The 11,889-nt window shown below is 46.7% G+C and overlaps 1 protein-coding gene across 1 annotated transcript; it reads right to left on the bottom strand.

The window, feature by feature from the left end:
- Positions 1 to 237: 237 nt before the first annotated feature.
- Positions 238 to 10,479, bottom strand: STPG3 (sperm-tail PG-rich repeat containing 3). Its single transcript, XM_058159348.1, has 7 exons — positions 10,334 to 10,479; positions 8,811 to 8,854; positions 5,981 to 6,118; positions 4,324 to 4,412; positions 4,041 to 4,152; positions 1,465 to 1,590; positions 238 to 371 (listed from the first exon to the last, which is right to left on the bottom strand). The coding sequence occupies exons 1-7, from the start codon at positions 10,477 to 10,479 to the stop codon at positions 238 to 240; spliced, it is 789 nt and encodes a 262-aa protein (XP_058015331.1).
- Positions 10,480 to 11,889: the final 1,410 nt, after the last annotated feature.

Raw genomic sequence — 11,889 nt, 5'->3', positions numbered from 1 at the left:
TGGGCTTTAATCCTCACACTTTTCATAGACTGATTTTCTTTATTTCTCTTCTCCCTCGCTAATATAACTCGGCCTGATGCCCAGAAGGCTTATAAACAGGGGAGAGTGCCTTTTTTTATGTTCGTTCATTTTTTTTTTTGCAACCATGTATTAAAACCGCAAGCAGCCTACAGATGTTAAAAGCAGCAGAAATGGAGCGGGAAGGAGCCCAGACTGGTTTCTTTTGTCACTATAGCTTCACAGTGTCGAAAACGGCCCGGTTTCGTGCTTCTTGGGTCGTCTCACGCCTTGGATGTAGAAGCTTGGGCACCTGGGCAGACGAGCGTTGTAGCCTTTGTCTACGTTGTAAGCCCCCGGGCCAGGAGTCTCCTCTGTAAAAGAAAAAAAAGATAAGAGGCTGGAGGTCATTTGATGTCCCTTGCGTATCTGGATTTTGCTCTGAAGCTAAGAATTCTATCAAAATTGTACCCCAGGTTAGAAGGGACAAAGGTTCTGGAGCTGTGAAGATCGTAGTTTATGTAAAGCTTGATGTTTCGGCCTGGTGGCAGACTCGGATAATGAAGTTGGGGAGGAACTTGGGCCGCTTCTGGAGTCTGGAGAAGGCTCTGGTGGATGCTCTGTGTCCGACGCAGAGATAAGAGCGAGGGCCGTCGGATATTTCCCAGCCACCGGAGAGGCAGCTGCCTTTGGAGGCAGAGATGAGTGAGGAGGAAGAAGAACAGCTGGGGCCTGTTCCAGATGCACATATGTGCAGAGCTGTTAGGTGAAAAACGGAGGACTCGGGAACCAAAGCACAGGTGGATGCTGAACGGCCCCTACATTGTAAATGGGATAGGTGGTGTCTTCCTCTGTTGTGGTCCGCCAGTAGCCCGTGGAGCTGGCAGCGGAGTCGGATAGTGAGGAGGCTGGGGAGGACAATGGGTTAGTCTTGGAGTCAGGGGAAGGCCCAGATGAGGGCTCTGTGTCGGAGGCAGAGATGGAGCCAGGCCCATCTGGGAGTGATGCACGGACTCTGGAGCCTCCAGAGGCGGACAGCAGAGAAGCAGAGGAACAGGAGGCAAGAGCAAGAGCAGCTAAAGCAAAGAGAACAACTCAGGAGTAAGGCCAGGAGATGATTGGCCCCTTCCATAAGGCTTAAAAGAGCAGCAACGGCTCTTGGGCTCTTTGTAGGAAAGCAACATTGCTACGTTGGTTTCTAGCTGCCATCTCGTTTCTGAACTTCGTGGGGCTTTGCCAAGAAAATCGTGGGGCTTTGCCAAGAAAGGTTTGTGATAAAGCCAAAGGACTTTTTCTGAAGGGACTTTGTTTAGGAATTAATTTGGACTAAGCTGAGAATGAAGTAATCCCCTCCAAAAATCGGTCCAGTTGCCTTTTCGAAGTAAAAAACAAACCATTTTCGATACAGCTATGACATGGATGACTGAGAACCTTCCCCAATTCTGATATACGTCCGTCCTTCCTCACCTTTTTCGATCCATTTGTACAGAGTGAGTGGGGCAGGGTTGATGATGATGGACGGTGAACGGTGAAGCACAAACGTATAGGCACGGTCGATGTTATATTGACTGGGTCCCGGTTCGTCTATGGCGCCTGCAGGAGAAAAATGGATGTAACCTTAGAAAAGAATATTTGTAGCTCAGGGTTGAACTATGGCAGGGATCAGCAACCTGCGGCTCCAGAGCCGCATGCGGCTCTTTGGGCCCTCTGCTGTGGCTCCCTGTCAGGTGATCCCACCACTGGCTGGCCCTGCCCCTTGCCCCCTCCTCGCAGTCATTCCTCGCCTGGCCTGAGAAGGTAAAGGCGACGGATGGAGAAATGGCCAAGGCAGAGACAGAGAGAAACAGAGAGAGGGGAGAGCGAGATAAGCCAAAAGGGCCTCTGGTGGCTCAGACTGCTAAGACAGTCTGTTATTAACACAGCTGCTTGCAATTACTGCAAGTTCAAGTCCCACCAGGCCCAAGGTTGACTCAGCCTTCCATCCTTTATAAGGTAGGTAAAATGAGGACTCAGATTGTTGGGGTGCAATAAGTTGACTTTGTATATAATATACAAATGGATGAAGACTATTGCTTGACATAGTGTAAGCCGCCCTGAGTCTTCGGAGAAAGGCGGGATATAAATGGAAATTTTAAAAAAAAGGATTTTGTGGTTCCTGGTGGGATTTTTGCTACCGGTTCTCCGAACCACCCACCGCCATCGCTACCGGATCAATCGATCCTGTCCGAACTGGGAGCATTTCACCCATTGCAGACCCCTGGGGTCTTTTGGTGTTCTCCGAAGGTGCAGGTGGTTCGTTGGGATGTTCTACAGGCTGGGACTCTGTGACTTATCTCCCAAATCCGAAACAAGCTTGCCCTTGCTTAAGCTCCAAGGTCAGCCCAAGAGCTGTTGAGCTGCTTGCTCATGGTTGTCCAGATGTTCCTCAACCTCCTGGATTCCCTGTCCCCGGAGAAGGTTTCTTGGGATCATCTCACCTTTGTTAATCAAACAGTACTCGCCCCTCTGGCCGAAAGTGAAGTTCGGGGTGTTTGACCGGTTGCCAAGTTTGGTTCCTAAGAGTTGACCGTATTGTGATGGAGAAGGCCACTGGAGGAGGGGGTGGGGAGGAAAAAAAAAAGAGAGGGGAACTAGACCAGACCAGACTAGACTAGACTAGACTGAACTGCCTTAAGTTTATTGACGTCCGCTCGTGGTGGACTTCTAGCCATCACATCTGAAGGAGCTTCCAGGAGACCCTGCCTTGTAAGCCACACGTACGTTGGTTTCTAGCTGCCATCTCGTTTCTGAACTTCGTGGGGCTTTGCCAAGAAAATCGTGGGGCTTTGCCAAGAAAGGTTTGTGATAAAGCCAAAGGACTTTTTCTGAAGGGACTTTGTTTAGGAATTAATTTGGACTAAGCTGAGAATGAAGTAATCCTCCAAAAATCGGTCCAGTTGCCTTTTGAGTAAAAACAAACCATTTTCGATACAGCTATGACATGGATGACTGAGAACCTTCCCCAATTCTGATATACGTCCGTCCTTCCTCACCTTTTTCGATCCATTTGTACAGAGTGAGTGGGGCAGGGTTGATGATGATGGACGGTGAACGGTGAAGCACAAGCGTATAGGCACGGTCGATGTTATATTGACTGGGTCCCGGTTCGTCTATGGCGCCTGCAGGAGAAAAATGGATGTAACCTTAGAAAAGAATATTTGTAGCTCAGGGTTGAACTATGGCAGGGATCAGCAACCTGCGGCTCCAGAGCCGCATGCGGCTCTTTGGGCCCTCTGCTGTGGCTCCCTGTCAGGTGATCCCACCACTGGCTGGCCCTGCCCCTTGCCCCCTCCTCGCAGTCATTCCTCGCCTGGCCTGAGAAGGTAAAGGCGACGGATGGAGAAATGGCCAAGGCAGAGACAGAGAGAAACAGAGAGAGGGGAGAGCGAGATAAGCCAAAAGGGCCTCTGGTGGCTCAGACTGCTAAGACAGTCTGTTATTAACACAGCTGCTTGCAATTACTGCAAGTTCAAGTCCCACCAGGCCCAAGGTTGACTCAGCCTTCCATCCTTTATAAGGTAGGTAAAATGAGGACTCAGATTGTTGGGGTGCAATAAGTTGACTTTGTATATAATATACAAATGGATGAAGACTATTGCTTGACATAGTGTAAGCCGCCCTGAGTCTTCGGAGAAAGGCGGGATATAAATGGAAATTTTAAAAAAAAGGATTTTGTGGTTCCTGGTGGGATTTTTGCTACCGGTTCTCCGAACCACCCACCGCCATCGCTACCGGATCAATCGATCCTGTCCGAACTGGGAGCATTTCACCCATTGCAGACCCCTGGGGTCTTTTGGTGTTCTCCGAAGTTGCAGATGTTTCGTTTGGGATGTTCTACAGGCTGGGACTCTGTGACTTATCTCCCAAATCCGAAACAAGCTTGCCCTTGCTTAAGCTCCAAGGTCAGCCCAAGAGCTGTTGAGCTGCTTGCTCATGGTTGTCCAGATGTTCCTCAACCTCCTGGATTCCCTGTCCCCGGAGAAGGTTTCTTGGGATCATCTCACCTTTGTTAATCAAACAGTACTCGCCCCTCTGGCCGAAAGTGAAGTTCGGGGTGTTTGACCGGTTGCCAAGTTTGGTTCCTAAGAGTTGACCGTATTGTGATGGAGAAGGCCACTGGAGGAGGGGGTGGGGAGGAAAAAAAAAAGAGAGGGGAACTAGACCAGACCAGACTAGACTAGACTAGACTGAACTGCCTTAAGTTTATTGACGTCCGCTCGTGGTGGACTTCTAGCCATCACATCTGAAGGAGCTTCCAGGAGACCCTGCCTTGTAAGCCACACGTACGTTGGTTTCGGTGCCGAAGTCCACTTTCCTCCAGAAAGGGTTCTTGCTCATGAACCAAGACTTTTGCCACGCACGACGCCCTCCGCCTTCTAGTAAAAAATGACACAAAAGTCGCGGCGCAAAGGAGAGAACGCTTAAAAAAAAAAAAGACACCTTGGGATTTCTCATCATTCAATCTCGCACTCGATCGATAGGAAGAGACCAACCATGGGACACTTTGGGCCCTGCTGTTCGAATGGTTTTTGTTGTGTCTCGCCCGCTTTCACCGCAGCCGGGGCCTTCTTATCTGCTTCCGAACATTGAGGAATGTCCTAGTATGCCTCCCGGCCCCAGCCCTGGCTCCATGCCCAGACAGGCTGAGGAGGAGGAAGCACCTCCCGGCCCCAGCCCTGGCTCCATGCCCAGGCAAACGGAGCAACTAGATCCCTCCCCCTCCCCCACAGCATGTGAGCCTGAGGAAGGTCAATTGCCAACAGCTGCAGACTGGAGTGACCCACGCGTCAGAAGACTTGATAGGCGGAGGCAACAGAAGGAAGGGAGGGGCAGGCCTGGATAAGTGCTGAGTCATGGAGCCACACCCCATGGCCTATATAAAGGATCTGCTTTCTGGCATTCTCTGAGTCAGGCAAAGTCTAAACATATCTTGCTGAAGTCACTTTCTGATCTCCTGCCTGCCCTGAGGACTTTGCTAGGACTTTGGCAGAGCTGCAGAGGCAAGCCTGATTCGGATTTCCCTGACCCGGTCGTCAGCGGAGGAGTGGGACACGACAGTTTTACATCTGATGCATCCGGGTAAGAAACCTTGGCCAATTTTCAGCAAAGAATTCAATCTAGGTCCTCTCTTTTTTATTATTATTAAGGGTGAAGTGTTGTTGTTTTTTAAACATTGGGAGCCAATTTAAAGCTTTCCTCGACTGACGGCCATAACTGAGCTTAAAATTTCCGTCGCTAAGCGAGACAGTTAAGAGAGCGTTGCTCGGTTTTACGTTTCTTGCCACAGCTGTTCAGTAAACCTGCAGTTATTAAATTAGTAATTAGGGGTCGTGAACTGGGCTTCCCCTTTGCGCAAAAACGTGACCCCAGGATACTTAAATGTGAGTCACTTCCTAAGCGTCTGAATTTGGATTAGGTGGCTTTGGGGATTGCCGCCAACACTTCTAAAGGGTGAAAAGCTTGTCATAAGTCACTTTTTTCTCCACCGCTGTTATGACATCGGTCACTAAACGAATGGTTATAAGTCGAGGACCACCTGTGTTTTCTCCTGAAATAGTGTTCGACCCATGACTTCCAAAACGTGTCATATCTGGCCTCCGGAGAGACTCCGGAGAGGGGGTGAAGGGCGTTTTCATCCTCCCCAGACTCCTAGAAAGGCTCTGGGGCCTGGGGAGAGCAAAAAACGGGCCTTCCCACCTCCCGGAGGCTGGAAATGGCCTGTTTCCCGACTTCCAGTGGGCCCAGAAGGCCTGAAAAATCAACTGGCTGGCACACACATCCGTGCCGGAGGTGAGCTCGCGGGCCTACCGATATGGCTCCGCGTGCCACCTGTGGTTCTAGTATCTTGTATATAATTATATACAAGGACCTTCATCTTAAGGCAGGTGGTGGTTTACCTGCCAGATGGACTTGGTTCGTGGCCCCTGCACCCCTTCCCCAATACCTCGAGGAGGGGTCTTGCACCCAAAAGTGTAGGACGGGGCGATGGTTTCTCGGCAGGCCATGGTTGGAGGGGAGTAAGCTGCTGGGCCTGGACTGTCCATATTCAACTGCAGTTGCAACCGACCTCCAGCCTTTTCTTCTAAACAAAGGAACAAGAAGTTAGCAAGCAGTCTTAATTAAGGCGGGGGATTTTCAAAAAGAAGAGTTTTAGAAGAGTTAAGAATGGGGCTAAGGAAGCCAGTTTTGCAATCCTTTGCAGCCTCCTCTTTATCTCTTGGCTTACCCTCCGTCTCACAAGACTGTTGGGGCGAGAAACGCCATTCATTTTTTATCCCGCCTTTATGATTTTTATAAATAATTTAAGGCAGCGAACATATCTAATGCTATTTCCTGTTTTCCTGCCAACAATGATCCTGCAAGATGGGTTGGGATGAGAGAGAGAGAGGAGCTGGCCTTAACTCACCCAGCCAGCTTTCATGCCTATGGCAGAACTAGAACTCACTCTCGCCTGGTGATTGGCCCAAAGTCACCCAGTCAGCTTTCATACTTAATGCGGGACTAAAACTCAGAGTTTGCCAGTGTTGTGGTCCGCCGGCGGCCTGCGGAGCTGGCAGCAGAGTCGGACAGTGAGGAGGCTGGGGAGGAACATGGGCCAGTCCTGGAGTCAGGGGAAGGCTCGGATGAGGGCTCTGCATCGGAGGCAGAGAGGGGGCCAGGGCCATCTGGGAGTTATGTGCTGCCTCCGGAGTCTCCAGAGTCAGACATCAGCGAGGCAGAGGAACAGAGGGAGCCTGTTCCCAGTACGCACATGCGCAGATCTGCCAGAATCTGACTGTTATTAAAACACAGCAGCCTGCAATTACTGCAGGTTCAAGCCCCACCAGGCCCAAGGTTGACTCAGCCTTCCATCCTTTATAAGGTAGGTAAAATGAGGACCCAGATTGTTTGGGGGGGGGCAATAAGTTGACTTTGTAAATATACAAATAGAATGAGACTATTGCCTTACACACTGTAAGCCGCCCTGAGTCTTCGGAGAAGGGCGGGATATAAATGTAAATAAAAAAAAAGGCAAGAACAGTGAAGACAAAAAGGACAACTCGGAAGTAGGGCTTGGAGATGATTGGCCCCTCCCATAAGACATAAAGGAGGAGCAAATTGGCCCCTCCCATAAGGCTTAAAACAGACCAGCAACGGTGTTTGGGCTTTGCCGGAAAACAATGTTGGTAGCTTCCTCTTTATAAATAAAGAGGAATAAACCCTATTTATTTTTGTATTGTTGTCTTCTGAACGTTTGCCAAGAAAGGCCTTTGGCAGTTTGCCTAATTGGACCAAGGTTGGCGATAGGACTGAGGAATTTGTTTTGGGAGGAATTCGCTTTAATTTACTTGAACTGCGCCGAGAATGAAGTCATTCTCAGCTGTTTGAATAAAGTTTTTTTTTTTTTCACAGACTGAGTTTCCTACTACCTACTTGGGGCCTGGGTCACAACACGAGTGGCCTTGCAAAGTTAACGGCCAATTAGATCTTTGGCAGCGTGTCAGCCTTATCCCGATGAACTGTGGCGACTTCTGTCGGACTCTTTACAAACTATTTGTGACTCGTCTATGAATGAACAGATTGAAAATGAAAAGGGCTCTGAATGAGCAGAGTTCACAGCCGTTGAAAATAAAGAAGGTTTTGGGGACTCACTGTGTGCTTTTATCAGGAAGCCTAGATCAGAACAGCCAGATTCTGGTGCGGTGCTTTAACCACCTGATCAAACTCCTTTGATGGAACTGGACTAGATATGTATGAATTTGACCCCCGAGATCCATCAAGATCTATCGTGTCATGATTCCTTACCTCGGAGGCTGTTTTAAGAATATCCCAGATATTCTGTTTTAAAAACTTGCTTAAAGTAGGTCCGGGGTCTGCAAACTTGGCTCTTTTAAGACTTGTGGACTTCAACTCCCAGAGTTGAAAGTTAAAAGAGTTAAAAAAGTTAAAAGAGTTAAAGAGCCAAGTTTGCAGAGCCAAGTTTGCAGGTGTATCGATCTGGGCTGGCAAAGGACAGCACTGAACACTAGCAAAACATGGAGAGAGAAAAAATCTCACTCTGAGGTTTTGTCTGTAGTCCAACTGGTCCAGAATGTGGCTGCGCGGGTAATAGAAGGGGCACCGCGATGCTCCCATATAACACTGCTCCTGCGCAGCCTGCACTGGTTGCCGGTGGTCTTCCGGGTGCAATTCAAGGTACTGGTCATCACCTTTAAAGCGCTTCATGGCACAGGACCGGGTTACCTTCGGGACCGCCTACTGCCGCCTATAGCTGTGCGGGCCTCCTCAGGGTGCCGTCAGTCAAACAATGTCGACTGGCAGTCCCCAGGGGGAGGGCCTTTTCTGTGGGGGCTCCAGCCCCATGGAACGAGCTGCCTCTGGGGCTGCGTCAACTCCCTGACCTCCGGTCTTTTAAACGCGAGCTCAAGACTTTTCTATTCCACCGTGCAGGGCTAGCTTGAGGGAATTTTAAGAGGGTTTTTAGGACTGTTTATTTTAGTGTTAATTTTAAATTGGGCCAGTTTATAATTAGTTTTTAATATGTTTTTAAGCTTATTTATGTACTAGTTGTTGTTTTTTGGCTGTTCACCGCCGTGAGTCCTTCGGGAGAAGGGTGGTATAAAAATCTAAATAAATAAATAAATAAATTTAAATCATCTTGAATTAGAAAACGGCTCCCATTACTTCTACGTGCCTAAGGTCACCACACTGATGTGCAGCTTCTTCACTAAGGAAGTCACAAGGATTATAAAAAAATGGAACTTGGAGCGTTGTCCGGGAAGGATTGCACTTACTGTTTTTCTTTCCGCCATAAATGTCTGGGAATAAGGGGGTCCTCCTCGCTTCTGTGCCTTGCTCAACCCTGGAAACAAAACGCCAAAATTCACCCCATGCATTCTCCTGCAATTGGCTGGTTGGGTGCTAGTCTTCTTCAATCAAAAAATAATAATTACAAACATCGGGGGTGTGAAAAATTAATGTGTCAACCACAAAAACTCTGCACTTGTTTTATTTCTTCCATTTCTTTATACTTATTTATTTTAGATGTATTAATGTGGCCCTGAGAAGGACATCCCCGCAAAGCAAGAATGAGCAATGGTTCAGCTAGTGTTGAACACAGCTAAAATCTTCCCCATAAAAATGGAGCTCACCCATCTACTAACAAAAACCTGAATCAAGAAGTAGACCTACTGAGGTTCTTCCTTCGTCTTAGAATGGAATAGAATTTTATTTTATTGACCTAGTGTGATTGGACACACAAGGAATTTGTCTTGGTGCATATGCTCTCAGTGTACATAAAAGAAAAGATACCTTCATCAAGGTACAACATTTACAACACAATTGATGGTCAGTATATATATTCTTTGGCTTTATTGCATTAAAAAAAACTAAGCTATCTTGTACAGCATTTAGACATAAAATGCTCTACTATTTTATCATACTTTGCTGAAGCACACATTCTCTCCCCCTCCCTCCCCCCTCCCTCCCTCTCTCTCCCTCCCTCTCCTTCTTTCCCTCCCTCGTTTGTTCCCAGGCTATATAGATTTGTCAAGAGTGGCTTGAAAGCATAAATAAAAATTTAAAAGTATGATGGGCACTTACGCTATCTACCCCTCTATTACAAATCAAGTGGTTGATTTGATTTAGGACTGATCAACAGTCCTAAACCAGCCAGGGTCTAAAGTAGAACTGACCAAGTCTACCAGTTTAGATATTCCTTTCTAGAAAATTGTAAAGGAAGTCTATCCACGATTTATTTATTCAGTTTGTACGCTGTGAGTTCCTTCCAAGGACTTCCCAGTGTGAAGACTTATTACCATCCCTCGAATCATTAATGTACGCTGATTAATTCATGCTGTAAGCTGCCCAGCAGTTGTTGGATATATGAGATGGACAGCAAATAAATGCTAAAAATAAATCCTTTCAAGAAATAAACTTTTAAGGGTCCTTCTGCCTTGAGTAGACTCTTCAATTTTGAGCGCTGTCGGCTAAGACGTTGGAAGGAACCCAAAATAACAGAGGTGGGTCTTGAAGTTCTGTAAGATTAAAAACCTTTATAATTCCAAAGAAGACCAACAGGAGCCAAGAGGCTGTTGTGGTTGCCAATTAAAACCCCAGTTCAAAATCCCAGCATCAGGGGAACATATTGGACTCTCCACATGTATGCTAAACTATAAAATGGTTGGTTGGCACGTTTGCAACGCCGACTATAATGGATCAAAGTTGGCTTAGCAACAGTTTGGGGGGAACCAACCAATCCCTAAGATTTATCTTTCCTTCTTACTTTGCTAGATTATTTTAACCTCAGGCAAAAGACGTAGGGATATATAGATAGATCTTCCTGTTTGGTGAAAAAGAATGTACCTGCCTTTTATAAATGGGTGGTATTTGAGGTGTCTTTCTCTGGCTGCTGTCCAAGTATTTCTGAGCCATAAACTTGATATGTTTCTGCCGAGATTCCATTTCTAAGGCTCAGGGATGTCGACCATACTCGGTCACCTGGAATTGCAGATATGTGACATCAGTGGGTTCTCGCGTCCCGAGGTTCCGTTTGGCTGGAGAGTGGCCATTGGTCAGCTGTCAGTTGGCCGTGGCGAGGTGGTATCTTTCAGGAATGCTGCAGGGGAGACTGGATCATGGAGGATAACATAACGTAACGTAACGTAACGTAACGTAACGTAACGTAACGTAACGTAACGTAACATAACATAACATAACATAACATAACATAACATAACATAACATAACATAACATAACATAACATAACATAACATAACATAACATAACATAACATAACAACATAACATAACATAACATAACATAACATAACATAACATAACATAACATAACATAACATAACATAACATAACATAACATAACATAACATAACATAACAACAACAGAGTTGGAAGGGACCTTGGAGGTTAGTCCAACCCCTGGCCCAGGCAGGAAACCCTACACCATTTCAGACAAATGGCTATCCAACATTTTCTTAAAAATTTCCAGTGTTGGAGCGTTCACAACTTCTGCAGGCAAGTTGTTCCACTGGTTAATTGTTCTCACTGTCAGGACATTTCTCCTTAGTTTTAAGTTGCTTCTCTCCTTGATTAATTTCCACCCTTGCTTCTTGTTCTACCCTCAGAGGCTTTGGAGAATAGTTTGGCTTCCCTCTTCTTTGTGGCAACCCCTGAGATATTGGAACACTGCTATCATGTCTCCCCTAGTCCTTCTTTTCATTAAACAAGACATACCCAGTTCCTGCAACCGTTCTTCATATGTTTTAGCCTCCAGTCCCCTAATCATCTTTGTTGCTCTTATCTGCCCTCTTTCTAGAGTCTCAGCATCTTTTTGACATCGTGGCGACCAAAATTGAATGCAATATTCCAAGAGTGGCCTTACCAAAGCATTATAAAGTGGTATTAACACTTCACGTGATCTTGAAGGATAGTTTTGGGGAAGTCATCATGGTTCTCCCACATTCATTCCTATACAAGCTGCGGTCTATATCGCGTCTCTGTTAAATTTACACCTTGGGTTAAGTCACAATCCCTTAGGAAGGAGGCCACTTCTGGAAAACCCACGCCAAGAAAATTAATTACCAAGGGATTGGTTCAGAAAGCCTCCCAGGGAATCTGCTGCAACTGAATGGAAGGAAAAAAAATAGATAAATTACATTAGAATATAGATGTTAGTGCCTCTATTTTATATAAAGGGGCTCTGTGAAATGTGGGAAAGCAAGGCAGGCTAAAATGAGATTGCATTTCCACGTTGTAGGACTTCATCTGTCGAGTAAATTCCCGACCAGTTTGATTTCCACGGGAAAAATCGAAGGAAGATTGTATAGGATGCACGAACCACCTTCCAAAGCTGAG

The sequence above is a fragment of the Ahaetulla prasina genome, chromosome 16 (assembly GCF_028640845.1).
Source record: "Ahaetulla prasina isolate Xishuangbanna chromosome 16, ASM2864084v1, whole genome shotgun sequence".
NCBI lineage: Eukaryota > Metazoa > Chordata > Lepidosauria > Squamata > Colubridae > Ahaetulla > Ahaetulla prasina.
The sequence above is the reverse complement of the archived record's forward strand: the minus strand, read 5'-3'. Positions and strand labels throughout refer to the sequence as shown.